This window comes from Megalopta genalis, chromosome 5, assembly GCF_051020955.1.
Source record: "Megalopta genalis isolate 19385.01 chromosome 5, iyMegGena1_principal, whole genome shotgun sequence".
Classification (NCBI taxonomy): Eukaryota; Metazoa; Arthropoda; class Insecta; order Hymenoptera; family Halictidae; genus Megalopta; species Megalopta genalis.
This window is the reverse complement of record NC_135017.1, coordinates 20,963,808-20,986,803: the sequence shown is the minus strand read 5'-3', so window position 1 is coordinate 20,986,803 and position 22,996 is coordinate 20,963,808. Positions and strand designations below refer to the sequence as shown.

The window sequence follows — 22,996 nt, the reverse complement described above, 5'->3', positions numbered from 1 at the left end:
ATTTTCCTTATGTATTTCGTTTAATCGACACACACTGCGAGAATTATTTAAAATAGTTCATTGTGAACAGTTGTGACAGTTTATATTGTTATATATAATATAATATAATAATATAATAAAATAATATAACATAATAATAATAATAATAATATAATATAATATATATAATATATATATTATAGCAATAGCAATTTTAAGTAATTATTTACTTATTTTTAATTTCAATTATGACGACCCAGAACTGATAATTTAGATCACAGCATAATTTCCAAGATGAATATCACGATCGTCTCTAATAATTACTTCAAATAACTGCAAAATAAAATACGGCATCACTTAAAATAATATTTCAGAAGTGGTAATAGCAAAATTATTCTCACGGCACCCTAATATTACTTCGATTAAATATAAATTCATCTCAACAAATTCCGAAGCGCCTTGGAAATTTAAAAGTAGCGCCGTTTCTTCGACAACTAGCGCTGCTCGCGGTGAAATCTCGAAGCTTTTTTCGGAGTCCGTTCAGCGCCAATTAGTCCCGTGGCAAAACGCTCAAACTGTTAGCCAAAACAGAACTTCCAGATTTCGCCGCATGTGGCGCCACTGTTTGGCTAACAGTTTGAGCGTTTCGCCACCGGACTAATTGGCGCTGTACGGACCTCGAAAGGAGCTTCCGGCTTCTGCCGCAAGAGGCGCCACTGTTTGGCTACCAGTTTGAGCGTTTTGCCACCGGACTAACTGGCGCTGAACGGACTCCGAAAAAAGCTTTGTCGATTACACGCAAGTGGCGCCGCGATCGCCCGACACTCTCGTCTCGAATTCAACCCCACATCGCAGTCTTCGTCTAGTGACTTTTGTAATCGAACGTCGACAACACTGTCCCATTGTTGTTTTTATATAAACGTCAAAATCTACGTTAGTAGCACTCAGCGTTGTGCTAAAGCTGAGCGAAAGTTGTAACCTGTTTGTGCGTACCGTGTCGCGTCGATTGAGAAAAGGAAAACACCGAAGTTCACAGAACATTTGATCAAGAAAGTTGTTCGATTCATAAACCATGCCTTTTCATCATTACACGCATGCAGTTCTCTGTCGTATTCCTCTTTCGCTTCGTACGAGAGGCGAGGTCACGTTGGATGAGGCTAGAACACAGCATTTGGCGCTGGCCCAGCTTCTACGACAACTGAACATCGATGTCGTTGAAATGCCGCCGGATGAGAATTCGCCGCTCTGCGCTTTCGTCGAGGATATCGCTGTCGTTTGTAACGGTATCGCGCTCATAGCACGGCCGAACGAATCGTCACGGATAAAAGAGGTACACCACTGCCTTTTCTTTTACACCGACGAACCTTTCGCTATTTTTCGCTTGTTTATATGTAGTTCAATTGAGCCAGTGGAATAACCGGCATTGATTAGATTAAATTGTTGCACGTCACAGTGAATAGTGCTGTGTTAGCGTGTTGGTGGCTGAAAAGGTGATGATCTAATTTTCAGATTGAGACAATTAGAGCTGTTTTAAAGAAGGAGTTGAAGATCCCACTTATAGAAATTGCTGATAAAAATGCTCGTCTAGACGGGGGTGATGTGCTGTTTACTGGTAAATTTTTTAATCTTATCTGTTAAACTAATACGTATAAGGTGTTAAGTTAATATTCGATATTAGTAAGATTATTATTATTCGGATGTTTGATTATAGGCAGAGAATTCTTTGTTGGTTTGTCCCACTATACAAATGAGGCTGGTGCAAGGGCAGTCGCAGCAGCATTTCCAGAGTATCCTTGTGTACCTATTAAGGTTGGTTAAATTTTAATTGCTACTTTAAATGTTTAATGTACTTCGTATATCTCTTGGTTCTATGAAATCTGTTTTTAAGGCTCTATCTGTAGGAAAGTTATGACTTTTCTGAAAACATACGAAAACAGCATGAACATTTTGGTAAAATATTTTGTCAAAACAATAATATCTTTATTTTTGTGTGATCTAATTTTTCGTATATATCTTACAAACTATCTAGTTTGCATAACTAACTAGTTGCATACCGTGTTCTTTCTCTGTGAGAAATACGATGTATTATCAAGAAACTAAAATGTGTATGTGTTTTATAATTGTTTTGCTATAGAAAAATATTTTGTGTTTAAATGTTTTTAGTGTTTACATAGTTTAGAGAATAAAATAGATCGATAGAATAAATGTAATTGTATAATATATGTGAAACACAATGCAATAATTTATGAACACTAAAGTTGTTTGTTTTGTGTAATCTTATACAAATTTATGAAACTTATTATCTAATCTAATACCACTAATATATTTTATTATATTTTTCGTAATCGTATGCAAATTATTTAGATATGTTTATTTTAAATATCAGTGAAGAACATTTATGATATACTTTATAGGTATAACATATAATATTCTATACATTGGGTTGACACTATCACTAACAAGATCTGAATGTTAAAATTCTACAATTTACTTTTTCAATGTTCATTTAAGGTGGGAGATGGTGGCGAAGAGGTGATTGTGGAAAGTCTTACCTCAGCCCCACTTCAGGTTTGGGCGTACTAGACTGACTTTCTTTTGCATACTCCATTGCAAAAAGACTTCACAATTTAGAAACACAATTTAGCACGATTTTGTCAAGTTTATTATTTACGATTAGATACTTTATAATATTACAGATTTGAAGAAATGCTTTCATATGAAGAGCATTAATATGTAATTTATGGCTTGGTGCATTTCTTGCACATGGAACACATACACTATGTACAGAAATATACAATTTACTTTTACATTTGCACAAACTTACGATTTGAATCTATTTGCATAGGTATGTCATACTGCTGACTTTGATACAGTGTAACTTAAATCGATTATTGCCTAAGAAATGTCATAATTGTTTAGTGGATTTCATTTCTGCTTTGCATTCTATTTCTGTGCGGTTGCTAATTTAAACATTTCTGTGATCGATCAAGGTTGCATTATTTTTCATACTGTCACAGTTAAGACACATAAGTTTCTATTAGTATGCACATACCGTTGGAACAAATATAGTGACTTTTATAAAATGTATAATATCATCTATTAGTTCATTAACAATGTTCAATTTCAATGTTAAATCAGAAATAACATTTTAAAGAATTATTATATTTGTTTCATTTATAATAATTGACCTTTGCTTCAACATTTTAGTTCATGCAATGCTACCAAACTATTGGATACATTGAATAATTTTTATTTCTTAGTATATGCATCATGTTTAAATATTACAGGAAGTGGCTTCTGAAAAATTATATGCTTATACCATAAATTTAATGATTTCATTGTAACAAAGTGTACGACCTTACTGTAGGTTGTATTTGGGACAAGCAGGATATTAGCAATAAATATCAAAATAAAAGTTAATCATGTACATATTCGATACACAAAGTATCAAATTATTTGAAATTAAATTTATGTTATCCTCACCAAATTATTTATTTTTACAGGTTGCTGAATCTAAACGTCTCAAAGCTTTAGTTACAATGGCTGGTCCAAACATTATTTGTGTAGGTGCTGGAAAAGAATCACAAGAAGTTTTAAAGGTATCCAATTAGAATCTTAAGATTTTATATGTATAATGAATTTGTAATTGTAAAAAAAGAAAACTATACTTACATTATTGTAATCTTTTGCAGAGAATTGAAAGGGAGGCAACATACAACTATCAAACATTTACTGTGCCTGAAGATGTTGCCGCCAATGTGCTTTATGTAAATGGAACGTTAATTCATCGATCAGAAGATGAGATTCCACAATCAAGTAGAGTGTTCGCCGAGAAAATTGACTTTCCTACAAGATCATTGCATATGTCTGAATTAGCAAAGGTCAGTTCTGGTTTAAGTTCTTGTTGCTTATTGATACGTAAACCTAGACACATTCACAGTGTCTAAACCAGAAATATGAATTTAAATCAAACTAGCAAACGTGTTCATTGCTAGTGTTAAACATTGATAAAAAAATCAAGTTTGAATATTTCTAATGAGAAATATTACCAAAATGCTGTGCGAAAAAGAACTATGATATTGATGTAATAATTACGTCACCCTAAAACTACTTTAATGAAAAAAAAAAACTTATTTTATAATTATTTTATAAAAAGATTATAATTCTATATAATTATATAGAAAAGATTTTATAATTAAAAAGATTAATATATTTGATTTTTAATATATTTACAATAGAGAATAATATATTGAAACAATCGCATAATTTACCTAATTTTTAGACTTACATACAGTCATGATCTTTATCTTGCCATTCGTGAAAAAAAAAAATGTTTTTTTCCTCTGATATTTTTCAAGTTTATTGTGGCAGCATTTGTGTATATATGACAAAGTATAATATTTTATTGTTAATAATTTTTTTTTATTTTTTTCATATTTACAAACATATTCTATCATTGTTTCTATTTTTAATTTTATATTTTATGCTTCATGATGGTAACATATGTTTAACTTCCGATATATACAATAAATTCGATATCAAAATATAAGAGTTATTAATACTGCACAAAATTTCTCCTTTTACAAGAACTTGTGACATTTACAAATATTGATTCATAAGCTATAGAAGTAAATAAAAAACGATTTTCTATTATAGCACAAAAAGAATAAAATCATAAAATGATATACAAGATCGGAATATAGTTAATGTCTTCTACTTTTGATATATTATGTTATACAATTAGAAATCAATTATTAGGAACTAATGATCAGTATTCTAACACCTTCAAATGCATTTGCTAGTCTATCAATCGTGTTCACCAAACTATTCAAATAGAGCTCTTCTATTATTCAAAATAATATACTACAAAGTTAATAATATATGAAAGCGCTAATAATTAAGAGTTAATGAGCTGATTCACATTAAAGCAAAGTTACACAATTAAGAGTTTACCGAACAGAAAAAAAGCAAGATATCTATAAATATAGTAAACCTGATACATATACACAATATAAATATAGTATGGCAAGCTTGATGTGTATTGGCAAATTTACAATGTCTATAATATATTATATAGTTTAAAATAATATACTGCAATGGTTTCTTGGTGTTTTTAAAGTCATGACAATATTTAAGTAATTTTATTACACTTTTGTACAATTTGATATGCATATTTTTTGCAATAATTTCAACGTTCCTTTCGTTTGTCATTTTTTGAAGCATTTTCTAACATGAAAGTATTTTATGAACGCATTTTACAGTAAATATTTCACACTTTGTATTGTTAGATTTAGTACCATTCTGTGTAATTTCTTTGCAAGTATTCCAAAGTGTATAAGACTACAAAGTTGTAAACAAAATAAAAGATATGTGCTAGACGTTATAGTCCAGTTCTTACCAATTTCATTACCCTTACAAATGGAAGAACAGCCGTACTAATCTTTAATGTTAGCTTAACTATTACAGTTGATGACCTATGTGAAAATATTCTCACGAAATACGCACATCGTTTAAACGGACGACTTAGTAATAGAATCTGGAGTGTTATTAAAATTGAATTTTATCATATAATAAAAATAAACACCACTTTTAATTGTACTATTAAATCTAAGATTATTAGTATTCTTTTGAAATTTTGTCATGAATACATTCATATTTGCTTGTATTTATTCAAAATATCTTGGGATAACTTATTTTACGAAATGAAATGATTGTCGGCATTAGACACCAAATAATGGAAGTTTAAATACTGAGATGCATTACCTAAGTTTTGAATAATTCTAAGCAAATATGTAGACTACAGTCGTGACGATCATATTACTACGTACATCGTATTTTCGTTTATTTTAAGTATTTATAGAGACATAATTAATTTTATTGTTATAACTGATGGATGGAAAACACTATTTAAAAATTTAGGAACAATTGTTCTGACAAACGTGTGTTTAAAAAAATAACAGTCTTGGTGCATTTATTACGATTAAACAGATTTAGATAATTAGTCCTTGGTAACTGCACACTCTTAAATACTAACTCATTCAAATACAATGCCTTTTCATTCATAAAGGCACCTTTATTTCTATACATTGTCAATCGTTTGGAAAAAGTTTTTTCATACACAAATCTTCTTACGCATTATTTCTTTGGCGTCATTAAGAGTAAAATGTTAAAACAGATGTATGGTTCCCTCGAACCAGTAAAAATGGCGGCATATCACGCGTTAAAGTCTCCAGCCAAGCCATGTAAAGAGGTGCTGATACAGCACCCTTGCGTGGCATTGGTAATGTCCTAAAAATAAATTTAACAAATTAAAAGATACTTAATTGTACTCACTTGTTGCTAAGCGAATTATAAAAATCTCTTAGACCTCTTCGACTTACATAACAACTAAATTAGCTTCCATTGAATTTTCAAGTAACAATTCCCTCAAACGCAAATGCCTATTTGTTTTCTCTTTCATGGCAAGTAGTTCAGAATCTTTAATAACATCTGAAAGTAATTGATAGATCACTTGAAACTCTCTTGCTCAAACAATATCGATGTAATACTATATTATTTCTATAACAAACCATCATCTGTTGCTTTCGAATCATCGGTTTGCTGAAAATTGACTATTAACGAACTGAAGAAATTTTTCGTACTATCTTGTGCTGGTTTCGATATATCTGATATAACTTTCAAATCAGAGTAATCTATCCGGAATTTTGATAGAAGACTTGCCATACTAAAATTACGTACAATGATAATATTAATGATTTCTTTTGTTTATCTATATGTGTACAGAATCTACGAATATCATAACTTACTTTCTTTGCTCATATTCTAATTCAGAATGCTTATTAGCGAGCGCGAATACCCTCAATTTACTGTTGGACCAATTTCGTCTTGTGCTAATAATGTATGGTAACAAAAGGGTTAAACCACCGTCATCATATAACCACCATACGTCTATGGTTCCCTTTTTTTGTTTACGCTGGAATTTTGTCATAGCGTTAAGTATGTCTTTCGCCACAGGTATAATATTCGGTCGATTTTCGCGTTGATCTTCTGTTGTTGGATTAGGATATTCATTAATAATTTTCGATCGTCTCGGTGTTGGACTGCCAGGTATTGAAATATCTGACGTGCTACTCGCTGTCAAAAGAAATATTAATTGTTAATGATTACTTGAACGTTAATCGATCGAATTCAATAATATCTTATAAACCTTGGCTAAGTTGCGAGAAACTTTGATTTGCCGGTATCGAAGATGTCGTATTTTTTTTCTGTTCCTCAACATCCCCTGCAACGGTGCCGCAATCTAAGCCTTCGCTTATTCGGAGAAGTGCAACTGCTATGTGCATGTCCAATGCTTTACTAGATAGATAACACATCGACATAATTGTAAAAAAATAAGATTCCAGTTAATACTAAGATTTGTAATGTCCCTCAATGATACTGTTTGTTATGATTCATTGAGAGACATTGGGCATCGATTGTTATGATTCCATTTACTTTATAAAAATACTAACTGCATTACGTTAAAGTACATATTCAAATTTTCTCGTGGACACGTTGCCCAATTCTGCTTGTAACCCATCAATAAAACGTTAGGTCTCATTTTTCCCAAACCAGCTGCTTGCAAAAGTGAGGTAGTACCATCTTGGAAGTTTGCACCGTCCACCAACGAATAAAATGCTTTAATCTTGTTTCCTCTGAACCAAGAAGTACATTTCAAGATAATGGAATTACGTGTTTTGTATGAAATTGGCGTCTGAAATGTCATATAACAATTTTCTTATATTCTACATGTATATACGATATTATGTCAGATACAATTGAACGAATTTAGCAATTCACCTCCATTATGTGGCCACAAATAAATAAGCTATTGTTCTTGGTAATGTGATGTGCAAAATCAACGAGCGACGATCTCGCGCTGGGCATGCCGGTGAGTACCAAAAGCTGAGGTCTGTAATTTTTAACGTGATCTTCGACCCTGTCCAATTGTTGAACAGCGGTTAGCGCGTTATTGTAGGTCTGGGCTTGCGTAGTCGAGCCCCAATTTACATCTACAAAACAAGGATGTCTTTATATTCCTGTTAAAAGTCGCGATATTCTATGCATGAAGTTGTACCTGGTTTTCTGTAAGAGACTACAAGATACAAAGCTAAAACCACACACAGGGTAATCAGAGCTGTCCACCATGAGATCAGGAACATCACAGAGACGCAAAGAATGGAACCGGCAAGACTCAACCACATGTTGTAATACTAAAATAAAAATATACATAAACGTCCCCGCAGTCTATCTTTTGAATAAGTGATCATTCTGTTCATGAGACAGTATAATGGAAAACGATACCTTAAATGTTGGTCGCCAACCAATTGGTTTAGCCAGTGAAGCATGAAAAGTGCTAAAATTGATTAGAGTGTAGGCAGCCAAAAAGAAGTTTGAGATCAAGGGAGCTATGGCATTTAATTCACCTGGAAAAACGATGATCGGCCATTAGAAAGACAATCGGCAGTTACTATTGTAAATAATTACATCGTACGCTATAATATTCACCGATTAAGATGAAACCGACGGCAATTATGAATGTAAGGAAATAACCGCGGATCGGTTCCTTATCCTTCTCGCCACTGAACCATGATATTCCAGGATACAATTTATCAAGGCAAAGTGCTTGAAACACTTTAGGCGCAGAAACCAACGATGCTAAGGCACTTGATAACGTAGCTGCGAAACATCCAGCATAAATAATTGGACCAAACACGGAGACCAATTCAATGACCTATGCAATTCGATTCGATGTACAAAGATGCATGATTTTGATATAAGCAAATATATATATATATGTATATACATATACTACTTTGCAACGTATGATAATACCTGAAAGCTATTCTGGCTACCATAAGAACAGTTGCCTGTACAATTAAACTTTGTACCGTATATACTCCAAACTATTTGATCCGTATCCGCAGCAACAGTCGTGGTCTCCGCCGATTCCTCGCTCGAGTTGAAAGTTGCTATGGCAGTATAGGAACTATTGAACACGTTCCATAGATCGTTAACATCACCAGACGCATCTCTCAATACTGTGCCTCCTACCATCAGGGCCATAAGGATGTAAGAAATTGTTGTCAAAAATATTGCCAACAATGTACCCTTGGGTATCGCCGTTTGCGGATCCTATCGAAACGTTAACTGCATAAGTGGAACGATCTTGTGCCATTATTTAAACACTACGTGCACTATTATTGTCTTTCTGCAAGACGACACGAAACAAGCTGAACTCAACTTTCATTTTACATTATCGCAAACAACGTTCCTCCAGATTTTCTACCACTTATTGGCGACCATGTATCGGGCATTTTACAAGCGCAACACGTGGTTTGAATTATTAACAATACACAGTCTTAATAATCGCGGTATTAACAAAATAATCCCTATAGATGAAAGGTCTGAATCACCTTCAAATCACCGGATATATTCGCACCTGCCAGGATGCCTGTTGCAGCCGGGAAAAAGATAGCCAGAACTGAAAAAAAATTATGCTCCACCCCTTCGTAATACCTATAGTCCGAATAAAAATTCTCCTTGAACAGTTCTCCTGTAACGATAATCAAAGAGACAGCGAGAATGATCTGACTGAAGTGCAAATTGGCGAAGCAAAAAGTACTTTCATGTTCGAATGGACGTTACCGTTATATCCTACGAACCCTTTGGCCTTCTCCTCGTCATCTTTCGGACCAACGAAAGTACCAATTAGGAAATCAGCGATAGCTACGAGCAGGATGACGAGCAGACCGATCTGCGCTTTCGCCTCCCATTCCAAACCGATCATCACGATCAGCAGAAGCAACACTATCGTGATGCAACCTGTTGAAACGAAACGGAGGCGATTAAAAACACTTCTGTGTTCTCGAGACCATAAGAGACCTTACGTACGGACCTATAATTCTGATATCCGTGTTGTCGCAGTCGACGATGCAGATCCCGTTCGATTTCAGGCAATCGACCATACTCTCGCAGAAACCAACGACATACATGGCACATGCGACGGCGTTCGCTAGGGAGAATATGAGCCCTATAGCACCTCCGAATTCTGGTCCCAGTGATCTGGAGATCATGTAATACGTCCCGCCTGCGGGAAACAATCGATTAATCAATTGATCATTGAATTTGCTCGCGCGCGATATTCTGTTATTTTTTCTGCGAGTGCGTCGCTTCATTTGTTTCAGTACAAAAGATAAATAAATAACTAGAAGAAAGGAAGGTCAAGAAATCTGTCACTCGGTATTTCTCAGAATAAATCAACATTGTCGTTCACAGAGTTGCTATGACGAAGATCTGACCTCCGGCGTTATACTATTTGACATTCATTTCTAATGCCTAAAAATTACAATATTCCAATATCAATGAAATATAAGTACAGTAATTTATTTGACATTATTCATTTCTAATGCCTAAAAATTACAATATTCCAAGTATCAATGAAATATAAGTACAGTAATTTCTCCCTAATTCGCGCTCAGATGGCGCACGAAAATGGACAAAATTTGAGAAGAAGAGATGCGATTATTTTTATAGTTTTTATAATTGCCTATTGTCAATAACTATAAAAGCAAGACGCAAGGCTCGAATAATCGTACCTCCTCTTCCCAAATTGTCCATTTTCGTGCGTCATCTGAGCGCGAATTAGGGAGAAATTACCGTACCTTCGTAGAAAGTACAATTTCCAATTGTCGGAACAAATTACCGTCCACCGAATTAGACGAACAATTCGCTAGATTATTAGCAACTCGCAGATACACCCTACTATCCGACTTGTTATCCCGGTTGAATGGGCCAATCTGATTATGGCATCACCACACGTCGTTGTTAATCGCGTTAATTCATTACAGCTCGCGCCGCCGATTCGCTCGTTTACGCGGCTAGAGTATTATTTACCTCCTTTGATCAGCCCATTTGTACTAATCGCTGACATTGATAGCGACGTTATCGTGGTCACGGCCGTGGTCGTGAAGATTAACAAGATGGCCTGACCTGAAAGCGTACAACGAAAATAGTAATTTTTACGTGGCCGGCGATTTCGATCGAGTCGATGTGCATGTAAACGGGGATCGTTTCGTTAAATAATTACATACCTGTGCCCGCTTGAGCCACGACCCACGAGAGCCGCAGAAATAGCATCACGCCCCATATATTCAGGAGACATCTCAGCAGGACTCCTTGGATCCATCCGAATTTGAAGCCGGTACTCGACGGTTTCACGTGCGCGATCGGCAAATTATGGGAGCCCGAACCCTAACGCAATCGTAGAAGAAGACAAATCAGTGTTTTTGTACGAGTAAAATCGTCTTTGTTAACAGATTCGTTAATGAGCGCGTACAGTGCGACAATCGATCGTCGGTTTCTCATCGGCTCGATGCACTAATTGATTTGAAACGATCTTCGTTGCTCGGTTTAGAAGAATTTATGCGGTAAATTCTCCGTCATTCGCGCTCAGATTGTGCATGAAAATGGACGATTTGCGACTGTAAATAGATATAGTCGTATATTGAATAACTATAAATATAATACAGCAATTTATAATTATTACAGTATATTTATAATTATTACAGTTACAGTAATTAATAGCTATAGTTGCAAATTGAATAATTATAAATATAATACAGTAATTTCTCCCTAATTCGCGCTCAGATTGTTCTCAAAAATAGACAATTTGCGACTATAAATAATTATAGTAAAAAGATACATATAAATATGTTATTTATACTTATTTATAGTTACAGTAATTAATAGTTATAGTCGTAAATTAAATAACTATAAATATGGTACAGTAATTTATAGTTATTTACAGTCACAGTAATTAATAGCCACAGTCGCAAATCGAATAACTATAAATATAATATTATAGTTTTCAGTATTACTACTTACTTATTTATTTTAGCACTTATTTATTATCTTAGCATCGGTATTACAGCTTTTATAGTTACCGATCGTCAACAACTATAAAAAAAGAGCCGCGAGGCTCGAATAATCGTGTCTCCTCTCCCCAAACTATCCATTTCTGTACGCAATCTGACCGCTAATTAGCAAGAATTTACCGTATTCTTAAAACGTAAGCCGAGATTCTGCGAAATTATGCCGTTGTTCTCAGCCAGCATTTATCATCTAGAAACGCGCGAACATCTCCGGCTTCGCGCTTGGCCCGAAACTTCGGGATCATTACGAGCGAAGGTCCAGAGTTAGCCGAAGACTAATTTGCGCCGCGAAGGGTTAACAGTCCTAATCTAGATTCATTCGAGTGTAAACTAAGCGATTGTTCCAGATATGCAATCGCGGTGGCCAAGCGTAGCTCTGATCGCGCGCGATCATGAATGGGCCCCGTCGTGTTTGCCCGCGTTACTACGGGCGTACAAAGTATTTATAGAATTAAATTGTAGGAGTTGTGTCGAGAGATCCACGGATCTCTGTACACGAGCGTTACGCGTAAATTGAGATTTAGAGGTGGTTATCGGCATTGAAGGTGATTCGTCTAGAGGAAGGGTCGCCAGTCGACCAATGAAGACTAACGATTTACGTAACAATGCCTCGCATGCCGTGCATTACACGTCGCCCAATGTTGAGACACTTTTTAGAAATTCGACTTCGACGATGCCGGAGGACCTCCCGTCGATCTGCCGACAGGACAAAAACCCTAAGGATCCTCTGTCTCGTCGTCGCGCCTTGTACAAATTATATTAACACTAAAAAAAAAAAAAAGAACAATTAACTCGAGATAACGAAGCACACGCCGTCGAAACGAGCGAACTAGATGAACGTTCGGTACGAGAGACGAACGACCATATTTCGATCATATCTCGGTTCCACGAAAATACTGTGAAAGATCGAGTCGGCCGACGAAAGAAGCGATCGCGACGCGAAGGGTAATATTAGCAACTTCGGATTTAGCCTTCCTAAATACGCATACATGTATCTTCGGCAAACAAACGTTTCCGGAAGCCGTAGGAACGAGGCAAAGTATAATTGGATCGCACCAGGATGTCATGGTGAAGTCACGATTAGGGGTGCGGGGACCGTTCGCGCGAAATTCAGATATTCCCAAGGTTGGCTCCTGCTCGTCGATCAGCGAGCCGGCGACGCGGCTTGATTCGCGATCGCATTCTCGAACAGAGGCGAAAAGAAAAGTCCGGCGGGACGACGATTAAGCTGGTTCAAGGGTAACCGAGCCTCCTCGACGCGCGGCTCTCGGCTTTTATAGCTCTTAGAGAGACGATTATTTCATCCCATTATATCCCGCTCTATCCTCGAATATCGCGGCTTGGTCTCCAAGCATAATTGCGAAATTATTCTTATGGCTGCGCGGAGCGGATTCGAGCGGCGGCGGAGGCTCACCTTCCGCGAAAAGACCGTCTCGTGCCCGTCCGACGCCTCTGAAAGAGAAACGTTTCGGCTTCCCGCGAACTTCGGAAAATTCGCGTTTCCGATTGCAAAGGAACTCGGCTCGCAGAAATCACTGTCGGCTCGCCGAGTATCGCGTTCCGTATTGTGTTACACGAAATAATTGACACCGCGCGGCGTTACCGACACCGCTCGAGGGAACATAAAACGCGCGCGTTCTTCCGCTAAATTGGAGCCGATCGTCGCGGAAATCTGCTCTCGATATCGCGGTTATCGATTCGACGAGAACGTTCGCCGAGCCGGAATTGGCATTCTCGCAGAAGTTTTCGAAGCGCCGGCCGAGTTTTCGCTACTCCGCGGACGGAAACGATGTTCGCGCGTGATTCGCGATTCGACGGACGACGATCTTGGGAATTCTGTCGTTCGTAGATCGTTTCGCAGTGCTTCAGAACCAGAAGGAACTGGTTTCGAATATCGGTGCGCGTCGCTCGACCCTCGCTCTCCGACGACGGAGCGGAGCTTTTCACAAAAGAACACGCGGCTCCGAAGGGAAACCCTCGATCGGCGAGCGCGCTTTCTTGTGAAAAGTTAGGCGGTTCAGGTAGATTTTCAGGTAGATTTTCAGGTAGATTTTCAGGTAGCTTTAGGTCGATGCATCTGGCGCGTTTACTGGATGGTAAGGCTGCTTGCCGGACTTCTGTGCGAGCACGGCCTGCTCGGATAATAAAGTCGAACGAGACTTTGCTATGCTCGCGAGAGAACAGAAAAAACGCTGGAATTCTGAAGCGATCGCGTTCGAGAGATTCGCGTTTTAAATGGAGCGTCGCGGAGATCGCGAGCGTGCCCGCGCGACGCGTTGAACGTAAACAGAGGAGAATTGGGATGTGCATCAACGGTTGCATGCGCGACAGATGATTGCCCGTGGCATCAACGGCAATTGCTTGTACAATTTTGCACTGAAATGAGGAAGGAAGGCGCGACCGACGCAATTTACACAAGCACGAGACAACATTTTTCGCGTTTCCTCGCGGAACGATTGCTTTCCGAACGCCCGCTTTCTCTCTTCGTCCCTTCGGCGATTGCTACGAATAATTTTGATTCTATTCATTCTGTAAAATTTCATTTTACGGCGACTCCGGGGCACGAGGACGCGGCCGTTGCTTTTTTCACACCCTGTATATAGGAACGGGTAAGCGAATTACGAGCGCGTTGCATCGAAGAAAAGAACGACGCGAGAAGAAGCGCGCTTCTCACGCGGTGTCGTACGTGATCGTGTAAGGTACCAACACGTTCGCAGAATAACGCGGTATAATAGTCAAATAATAACAAAACGCTTATCCCCCGGCCCGTAATGTATTCGGAGCACGCGTTTTACTGGTCCCATTGGCACTCTCGTTAAGCCGTACATGCCGCACTATTCGGATTCGCGACTGATATTTCAATCGGCCGGTCGAAACCGAAATTTCAAGAGAGACACGCAGCCTCTGCGACGATCCTGCAGATATTTGGCACCGTAAAGGACCATAAAGTGTGCGAACTCCTTCACTGTGATATTTTCGATGCTGTTACGTATTCGTCGTGAGTTCAATTTTTAACACTGACTTTGCTATTTTTTAAGTCGCGATCGCTGAAATTGCGAAGATAGATCTATGATTTTATATTTATATTTTTATATTTTATATATCTATATTATCATATTTTATATTTATATTATCATATTTTATATTTCTATATTTTATATATTTTATATATTTATATTTCTATATTTCTATATTTTATATTATATTTATAGTTCCATCATATTATGAAAAAAATCGCTGAAACTCTCTATATATCTACTTATTTATTTATTTAGAGTTTCAGCGATTTCCTTCATAATATAATGAAACTATAAATAAATTGTCCATAAATCTATTTTTGCAATCTCAGTGATCGCGAGTCGAAGAATTTGAAATTTCAACGCGTTCCGTAAACATAGTGTTAAAAAGAAAACAAAAAGATACATATATATACTCCTACAAAGCAATATAAAATAGCTGTAAACCTACTGTTAATTGCCTCGAGATCATTTCGATTTTCAGGATGCTGTAACCTCAGAACGATCCAATTTTCATTCGCCTCGCTTGTTTCATTTTAATCGCAAATTCTACGGACACGTATTCGTTCCAATTAATATTCCACGAATGTATATATTGTTAATCATTCCCAGGGCTCAAGAGCCAATCAGTTCAAACCCCCCAAAAAACTCTTTATTCTCAACACCATCGGCTGGTAAAGCAATATTTTATTTCTACGTTGAATATCCTGTTTTTATATGCTTTCAATGTAAGTTGTAAATATGCGTTCAATGCTAGCACTGTAAACCTAATTCTCTAAATTTTCCATGCTCGAAGACTTACACCAATTCCGAGCCCTTCGTTATACAGTTCATTTTCAATACAATATACATTATTTTTCGGTTCTGAATCACAAATTTTCGCGATGGGCGTAATCGTGGGACCTTGACCGAGACCGGAGGTCAAGAGTAGCATGTTCGCGACACTAATTCTACGAGGTTGCACGACGACGATGACGTTGCCGATATTTCGAAAGTATATATATATATATACTTTACTATACTATATATATATATATAGTATAGTCATTATAGCTAATGAACGAACATTAGTGAACTATCGAGAGAGATAATTAGAGACGCGGATATATATATATATATAGTATAGTATAGTAAAGTATATATCCGCGTCTCTAATTATCTCTCTCGATAGTTCACTAATGTTCGTTCATTAGCTCGTTCGCATTCTCGTCGACGTGGAATGAATGCCGAATGAATGAACTGACGAAAGATATCCACGAACTAATAAAGAATATACCGAACGGAATATAATACATGCCAGGCTGTTCGAGGAATCGGAATTACCGGCGTAATTCGTAATTCACGGCTCGCATTGAATACAACCGTACTCACACAAAGATCTGAATTTCATGAATAAATATTCTCGGCAGAGATGAGACAGTCCTCTGGCATTTGTAACCACATCAAGTGATGGTTTAATTGTGCTACGGGACGTGGGGGTTTCCAGTTTAACCCGGCGGAACAGATAATAATATTCGCCGTTCCATGTTTCCTACGATTTGCTATGAGCGATTTCGAGAGCACTTCGACAAGCTATTTACGCGAAAGAGATCTTCGAGAGATCGCCGGGTGTGATAATTTATGCGACGCTTGGGACATGGAAACAGCGACTTTGTTCGTCGCCTGCCGTTCCCAGGAATCCTTTCGGCTAATTAAAAATCAAAGACTTTGCAGCAGCGAGCGACATTGTACCACTCTGCTACACCAGAAGCCTGAGAGGTCTCAGACGACCTTTGTACGCTGTTAACGCTTCTGGACAGAATAAAATCAATGTCGTCATACGTCGCGCAGAACACTGTAATTCCCAGGTAGGGTACTTGCAAATTTTAATATAAAACAGCTGCGGAGTTCATTAGATCAGTCTGCTTGGCGACTAGAAATACTAAGAAACCGAGCAGCATACCTATATTTTGATTTCGTCCAATTTATTGCACGAAGTGCCTTCTCTTGGCGAAGTATCTTTTCTTGGCGAACTCTGATTAAAAACTACGATCCTTGAATATTAAATAATTTTCGGATATTCTGGTCGATAGATACAATTTAATGTTTAATAATTGCAATTTAATATTTTCGACGATAATGTTTTGATAGCAAGTATGTAACGAGGGTGTTTAAGGTTTCAAAGAGGTTTCTTTTAAATATGTGACGAAATTTATAAAAGTAAATTTTTAGAAAGGTATTAACCCCTTGTCGTACTTCTAGTTTATTGTTAGTTAATTATTGAGTATAAATGTTATTCTGTCCTTTAAAATTGGAACAAATTTCTAATCACTTGTCATCAATGTTTAAGCATTCGAGTAAATTTAGGCACCGATGTTAAGCATCGATTTTCTTCACTTTCGAAGAAATTATTGCAATCGAAAAGTTTCTAATCGCAGGAACTGCGAAGAAAATGGTATGTCAAGGGGTTAATACCCTTCCCGACGACAGCCGCCTGATCTTCACATTATCTAGGATTAATAGAAAGCGTGGACAGCATCTAATTTGTAAATAATATGTGAAATTATTCGATTTTGTTTACAAGCTGAAGGAAAATTATGAACTATCTATCTTTCTATCTATTTATTTCTATTATTTCTATCTATTTATTTATTTCTATCTATCTATCTTTTAAACTGCAGACAACTGAAAGAGACGAATAAAAGCATTTTGAAATAGAGAAAACTAAAACTGCAAGGCAACGTTGAAATGTCTGCATTTCAACAACTATAAGAAATAAAACTCTTCTCAAATTGTCCATTTTTTTTTTTACAATCCAAGCGTCAATTAGAGGAGAATTTACTGCATTAAATATCACCGTCTCGATAAACAGCTGCATCGTTCGCAGAAAACGGCGATTAGATCGGTCGTTATCCAGAATTCATTATGGTTGAATTACTTATTGGCAACGCGTTGAGGGTAATCTGTTTGATGGATTTAAGTCATCACGGTGCAACCGTTCCGCCGGACATATCGTATTTCGGTCTATCAATCGGTTTACGAAGGCTTACGTTCGAAGCTGGACAGGCATCGGTCGGTCTTTCGCAAAAATCCTGCCCGATTAAATCGTCACGCGTACATTGGTCACTGCGGCCGGGTCAAGATGAAGAGGGTTGTGTCGCAGGCTTCTTCAATTGGCGCGGATTAACCGTTGCTAAACAGAAGCAGTGCGACCGGGCAACAATTTCGGAAGACCACTTGTGCGGTGCAATGTAACGGAATTAAACGTCCCCTGTTGCCATTAGCGATCATTTTCTAACGGTGATTCGCGGAACGGATATTTAATCGATCGCATTAACGAATGTTCCCCACTTTCCCAAGAACGGTTCGATTTTTAATTAAATCTGAATGTTCGTTCGCAATCATTCGTCGAGCTGTTGATATTTGCAAAAAATAGTAAAAGTATATAATATAGTAATATAGTAATAATATAGTATATAGTAGTATATATAGTAATATAGTAATAATATAGTATATAGTAGTATATATAGTAGTATAGTAACTAATAATATAGTAATATAGTAATAGTAAAAGCATTTCGAAGTTAAGAAATCTGCGAATTCGCGGTAAACAAATTTTGTAGCCGTTAAGAGATAGCGGAGAATGGTAGATATACGATTTCGAAGTACAGTAAATTCTCCCTAATTTTCCTTCAGCTTGCAGACAAGAACGGACGATTTAATAAATAATTTTCGACAACCGTACCTCTTCCGAAATCGTCCACTTTTGTTAACAAGCCGATGAAAAATTATGAAGAATTCACTGTATTCTGAAATATATCTGCTAAACTGCAAATACCTAAAAGAAAAGAACAAAAAAAGAAGAGACACTTTGAGAAACGGAGAAAACTAAAACTGCGAGGCAATGTAAAAATTTCTGCAGCTGAAGAAAAAGCAAAGAATTCGAAAATAGAAGAGAAAAAGAAAGGTCCCTATCGACGATTCAAGCGTCGAATATTCGTCGCGCGAGATTGTCGCGCGGATGATTAAAATGACCCTAAAACCGCAGAAAAACAGGCACGCGCGATCACGTACGCGAGGAGCAGCGGGCTGGAAAGAATGCTAAGCACATACGGTTACACATCGTGGCTCCGTAATGAGTCCAACCGCTGGCGCGTTGTAAAACAAAGAACCGGTGGTCCTATTAATGGTCAAGTATCATCATCATCCTTACCTTGTTAAGCAGAGTGGGATTGTGGAGCTCGTCCAAGGAAGGTCTGTGCGCAGCCTGGATGCTCATGATGTTCCTGTAATTGTCCAGCCTCGGCAGGGCCTCCCTGGTCATGTGCCTGAGGGACTTTCTGGTCTCTTGTTCGCCCAGAAGGCTGGCACGACCTTCGAGGCTGTCGACGCGGTTCACGTGAAACCTGGTCCTCCTCAACGGATTCAGTTCGACCGTTTCGGAATCGGTGTCCCCGTTTATGCCGTTCTCGTGGGCCATCCTCTTTATTGTCTCGTTTCCTTTGGTCCTCTGTGGAAAAACAGCTGCTCGCGTCCCTCGCTTCAGCGGTTAGCTCGCGAGACCAGGCGGCGGCGGCGGTCTTTGGTCCGCGATCGGGAAACTCAGCTGTCCCCGGAGGTCTTTCACAAAATGGCTCGATGGATCTTCCACCGAGATCTCATGGATTTGTTCGCTCTAATCTCGGGCCGGATCTGCCTGCAACAATGGTCGTGGTTCGAACGTTAGGGGTTCATTTCTGGGGTCGAAAACGCGGCGAGCTCCGAGATGTAAGACGGCGCCGGAACCTTTTTTCGTAACTGTTCCTAGCTAAACCGTAATTAGAAGTGTCTGTCGATGACTAACGCTGATTACATCTGACTAATGCTCGAATGGTAATGGGAATGCAATTACAACACCGAGTAAACATGAACTGCTCGAAATGTTTGTGAAATATTTCATTCGACTGCGGAGATTTTCGATACGTCTGTACTCTGTTTAACAATTAACAGAATCCACTCGAGCGGATCTACACAGTTTAGGCGAAAAGATAGCAATCGTTTTGTCGTCGTCGTTATAGTCCTCCTTAAAATGTATTCGTTGAACCCTTGGAAGCATCTTAACGTATCAGATAAGATAGAAAGCATCTTAACGTAGCGAATACGTTCCTCGAGGTACATTTTGATAATATTCCAGAAGGGTACTCGACTGTAACTAATGACAATAGTGATGGTCGGAATAATGAAACAGTTCTCGACGAGGAATAAAAGTCCTGACGGAGAAGGATGCGACATTCCTGAACGCCGGTGTACGCGACAATGCGCGAGACACCGTGCACGAGTTACGAGAAGCCAGCAGGCACGTTGCTGTTGTGTCTGGAACGATTCCACCGTGTATAATCAATAGGACAAACTACTGCGAAGATCATTCGGTTTCCGTTGTTGGCATGTGTTTACAAATTTAACGGCCGGCAAGTTCGAAGGAGGTCTTCTTGCGTCGTTACATCCCCTAATACTCCCGTGGTAACCGGTTCGGGTCGGCGAAGATCGGCGCCCGATGCCCTTGGTTCTCGAGTTACAATTAGTTAACAACTGCCGCGTAGGCCTGTCAATTATGAAATTACCCTTGTTTACAACACTCCACACATAATTACTGTTTCACGTCGGCATTAATGCACGGATGATCTAGTTATTAAATTAATCGTTTCTCATAACGCCGTGAAAAATGGCGTTCCTTTAACGGAACGGTGGCCGCGTCTCCTACGCAATCTTCCTCGTACGCAATTGCAACACGAAAATCCATACTAATGCACGCCTTAAGTTTCTCGTGGCCTGTGGAACACCGCGCTCCGAACGCGGAACAGGATGACTCGGGGGGAATTCATTTTTCCGGCGAACCTCCCGCGAATCCATTCAAGCAAAAAATACGCTTGTTCGATTTTTCGATGAACGAAGAAAAGAAATGTTTAATTTCAGGCTCGGCCGGAATTACGCAATTTCGTCCGGCGCCCCGTTTCCTTTGTTTTTCGTTTCGCGTCCCGTGTAAACAAGGACCGGCCAAATTGCAACAGACACAGTCATTCCAGAGGCAACTTCCTTGTTATCTTGGCTTCGATGAATGCACAATTCTAACAGCGAATCGCAAATATTATTCAGCCGTTCCGTGGCTCTCTTCAAACAGTTTTATTGCACGCTTCCGGATAACCGCGGTGCCACAATGTTTTTATCGCCGCGGTAATTCCTTGATAATTCACGGTAGTTTAAATAGCGTTTCCCATCGTTTGCACCCTTAGCGATGCTGTTTCATATGGAGGCTGCTCTTAAAGGGATCTACAACGCGACCGACACGTCGAGGCGCATCTACGTGTGCCAGAGGGGTGCGCAACCCCTTCGTTTTTAAACATTGCGATTTCTATTTCCTCGCGCTTCTAAACAATCTGCCGAAGCTAAAACGCCGTTGCGTCGAACTCGTTACGTTTTGCATCGTTCAGCGTAACTGGAATCAGGTTGCAATCAACGGTACAGTAACAAATAAGCAATAAACAATATAAGCATTTCACATAAATTTTAAATATTCAAAATAGTTCTATCGTTTGTTCTTGTTACCTTTCACGTCGTTCTGCACGTCATAGCAACGTTAAATAAAACTGTCCTCGAATACGTAGAATTTAATAATTTATTTCATATTTTTATAACTCTTACGGCATCGGGGGTAGCATTTTTTAATTGCCTCCATAATCTTCGCAACTCTCACCCTCCCTCAGCCTGTCTCGTCCTCTCGCGCTGCAGTAATCTTTTAAACCTCAACTTATGAAACAGAAATAACGTATTTTCTTTCAGAAATATTGTCCGATATTACTTTTCGAACAACATAGCAAGTAAAATATTTTTAAAAAATTCGTACTCCTGCGAATTGGTTTCGCAAGCTAAGTTTTAATTCCCATTTGTCCACCTGGAAACTCTTGAATTCTACCATTCGAAATTGCGATCGCTCATGCGACTGTATAAATCGAAAGACTCGTGACCAGCAAATCGCCCGGTTGACAGGTTAAACGTGGCAGTTAAAAACACGGCACGCATTAAGTAGAACAAGCCTGCAAATGAATTCCGCGGCGAATGCGTTCGAATCAACTGTCATCTGTCCAAGGAGCTTGGAAGCTGCGGGACGTGTGCGAGAGAAAAAAGAAGCACAGCTTTTCGGAAAAGATAACTATGCCTGTTGAAATAACGCAGCCGGCTCGCCCCAGGCGCCGGGCTCCGCACCAAATACGGTCTAACGTTTCGTTGCATTATCCCCGTGCGAAGGGGAAGAGACCGGTACGTTGATTTTAATACACGAATCCTCGACGAAGAATCGCTGCGTTCCGAATCACAAACGGGGTACATAATACCGGCTTTTTCCTTACCTTCCTCTCCCAGGCAACGTTTAAGGGTTCCTCTCGGATGGAACAGGCTCTCTCTGTCATGTATCCGATTTCCCCATAACCTTCACGCCATGAATATTCACGTCTCCTTATGTTGTTCGCGTTCACATCTGTCCGCGGCGTTCGACCAGCGTGCCTGGGACATGCGGAGCTTTTCCAAAAAACGCGTTACGGGAACAGCATGCCGGTTCCGAAGCGAACCGAAGCCGGGTTTATTGTCTTCTGGCTCGCGTCCACGATCGCGCGATTAGAAAAGAAAACACGTTAACAGCCTTTCTCGCACCAATCGAGAATTCGCTCGGACCCCGATGCGCACTGCTTATGCGTTCAAGCAAGCACGTGCGACTTCTGTCATACGGGCTCGTGCGACAACAGAGACTCGGCGCACTCCTCGACGCGTCCGACGCTCGCCAAATCCCGACTCCTACTAACGGAACGTCGCGCACGGTTCCCGTTTACTATAGCGTGGCGCGCGAGACTGCGCGCACACACTGTTTCATCGGTGCTCACACGGACACCGGCGTCCCTGCAATGGTATGCAACGTCTGCATCGGTCACGCATGCGACCAGCGTCGCGCGCGCACACACACACACACACACACACTTTTTCGCAGCGACGGCCCCACCGACGAGGCGAGGCTCCGCAATCA

The 22,996-nt window shown here is 39.0% G+C and overlaps 2 protein-coding genes across 3 annotated transcripts; one reads left to right on the top strand and one right to left on the bottom strand.

The window, feature by feature from the left end:
- The first annotated feature begins 833 nt into the window (after positions 1 to 833).
- LOC117219753 (N(G),N(G)-dimethylarginine dimethylaminohydrolase 1) lies at positions 834 to 5,357 on the top strand. Of its 2 annotated transcripts, XM_033469144.2 has the most exons (6): positions 834 to 1,309; positions 1,489 to 1,591; positions 1,691 to 1,788; positions 2,491 to 2,547; positions 3,483 to 3,578; positions 3,672 to 5,357. In XM_033469144.2, the coding sequence occupies exons 1-6, from the start codon at positions 1,052 to 1,054 to the stop codon at positions 3,924 to 3,926; spliced, it is 867 nt and encodes a 288-aa protein (XP_033325035.1). In that variant the 5' UTR covers positions 834 to 1,051; the 3' UTR covers positions 3,927 to 5,357. The 2 variants fall into 2 exon arrangements, with proteins under 2 accessions (XP_033325035.1, XP_033325036.1); XM_033469145.2 differs by lacking the exon at positions 2,491 to 2,547 and having other exon boundaries at positions 835 to 1,309.
- On the bottom strand, positions 5,106 to 22,785 carry Ncc69 (sodium chloride cotransporter 69). The gene is made up of 18 exons (XM_033469143.2): positions 22,329 to 22,785; positions 19,160 to 19,642; positions 11,112 to 11,271; positions 10,915 to 11,010; positions 9,917 to 10,108; positions 9,667 to 9,843; positions 9,435 to 9,574; positions 8,854 to 9,153; positions 8,527 to 8,752; positions 8,323 to 8,444; positions 8,096 to 8,231; positions 7,819 to 8,030; positions 7,491 to 7,732; positions 7,187 to 7,335; positions 6,786 to 7,113; positions 6,549 to 6,703; positions 6,360 to 6,468; positions 5,106 to 6,267 (listed from the first exon to the last, which is right to left on the bottom strand). Exons 2-18 carry the CDS (start codon positions 19,424 to 19,426, stop codon positions 6,132 to 6,134), a joined length of 3,147 nt encoding a protein of 1,048 aa, XP_033325034.2. The 5' UTR covers positions 19,427 to 19,642; positions 22,329 to 22,785; the 3' UTR covers positions 5,106 to 6,131.
- Between the last annotated feature and the right edge of the window lie 211 nt (positions 22,786 to 22,996).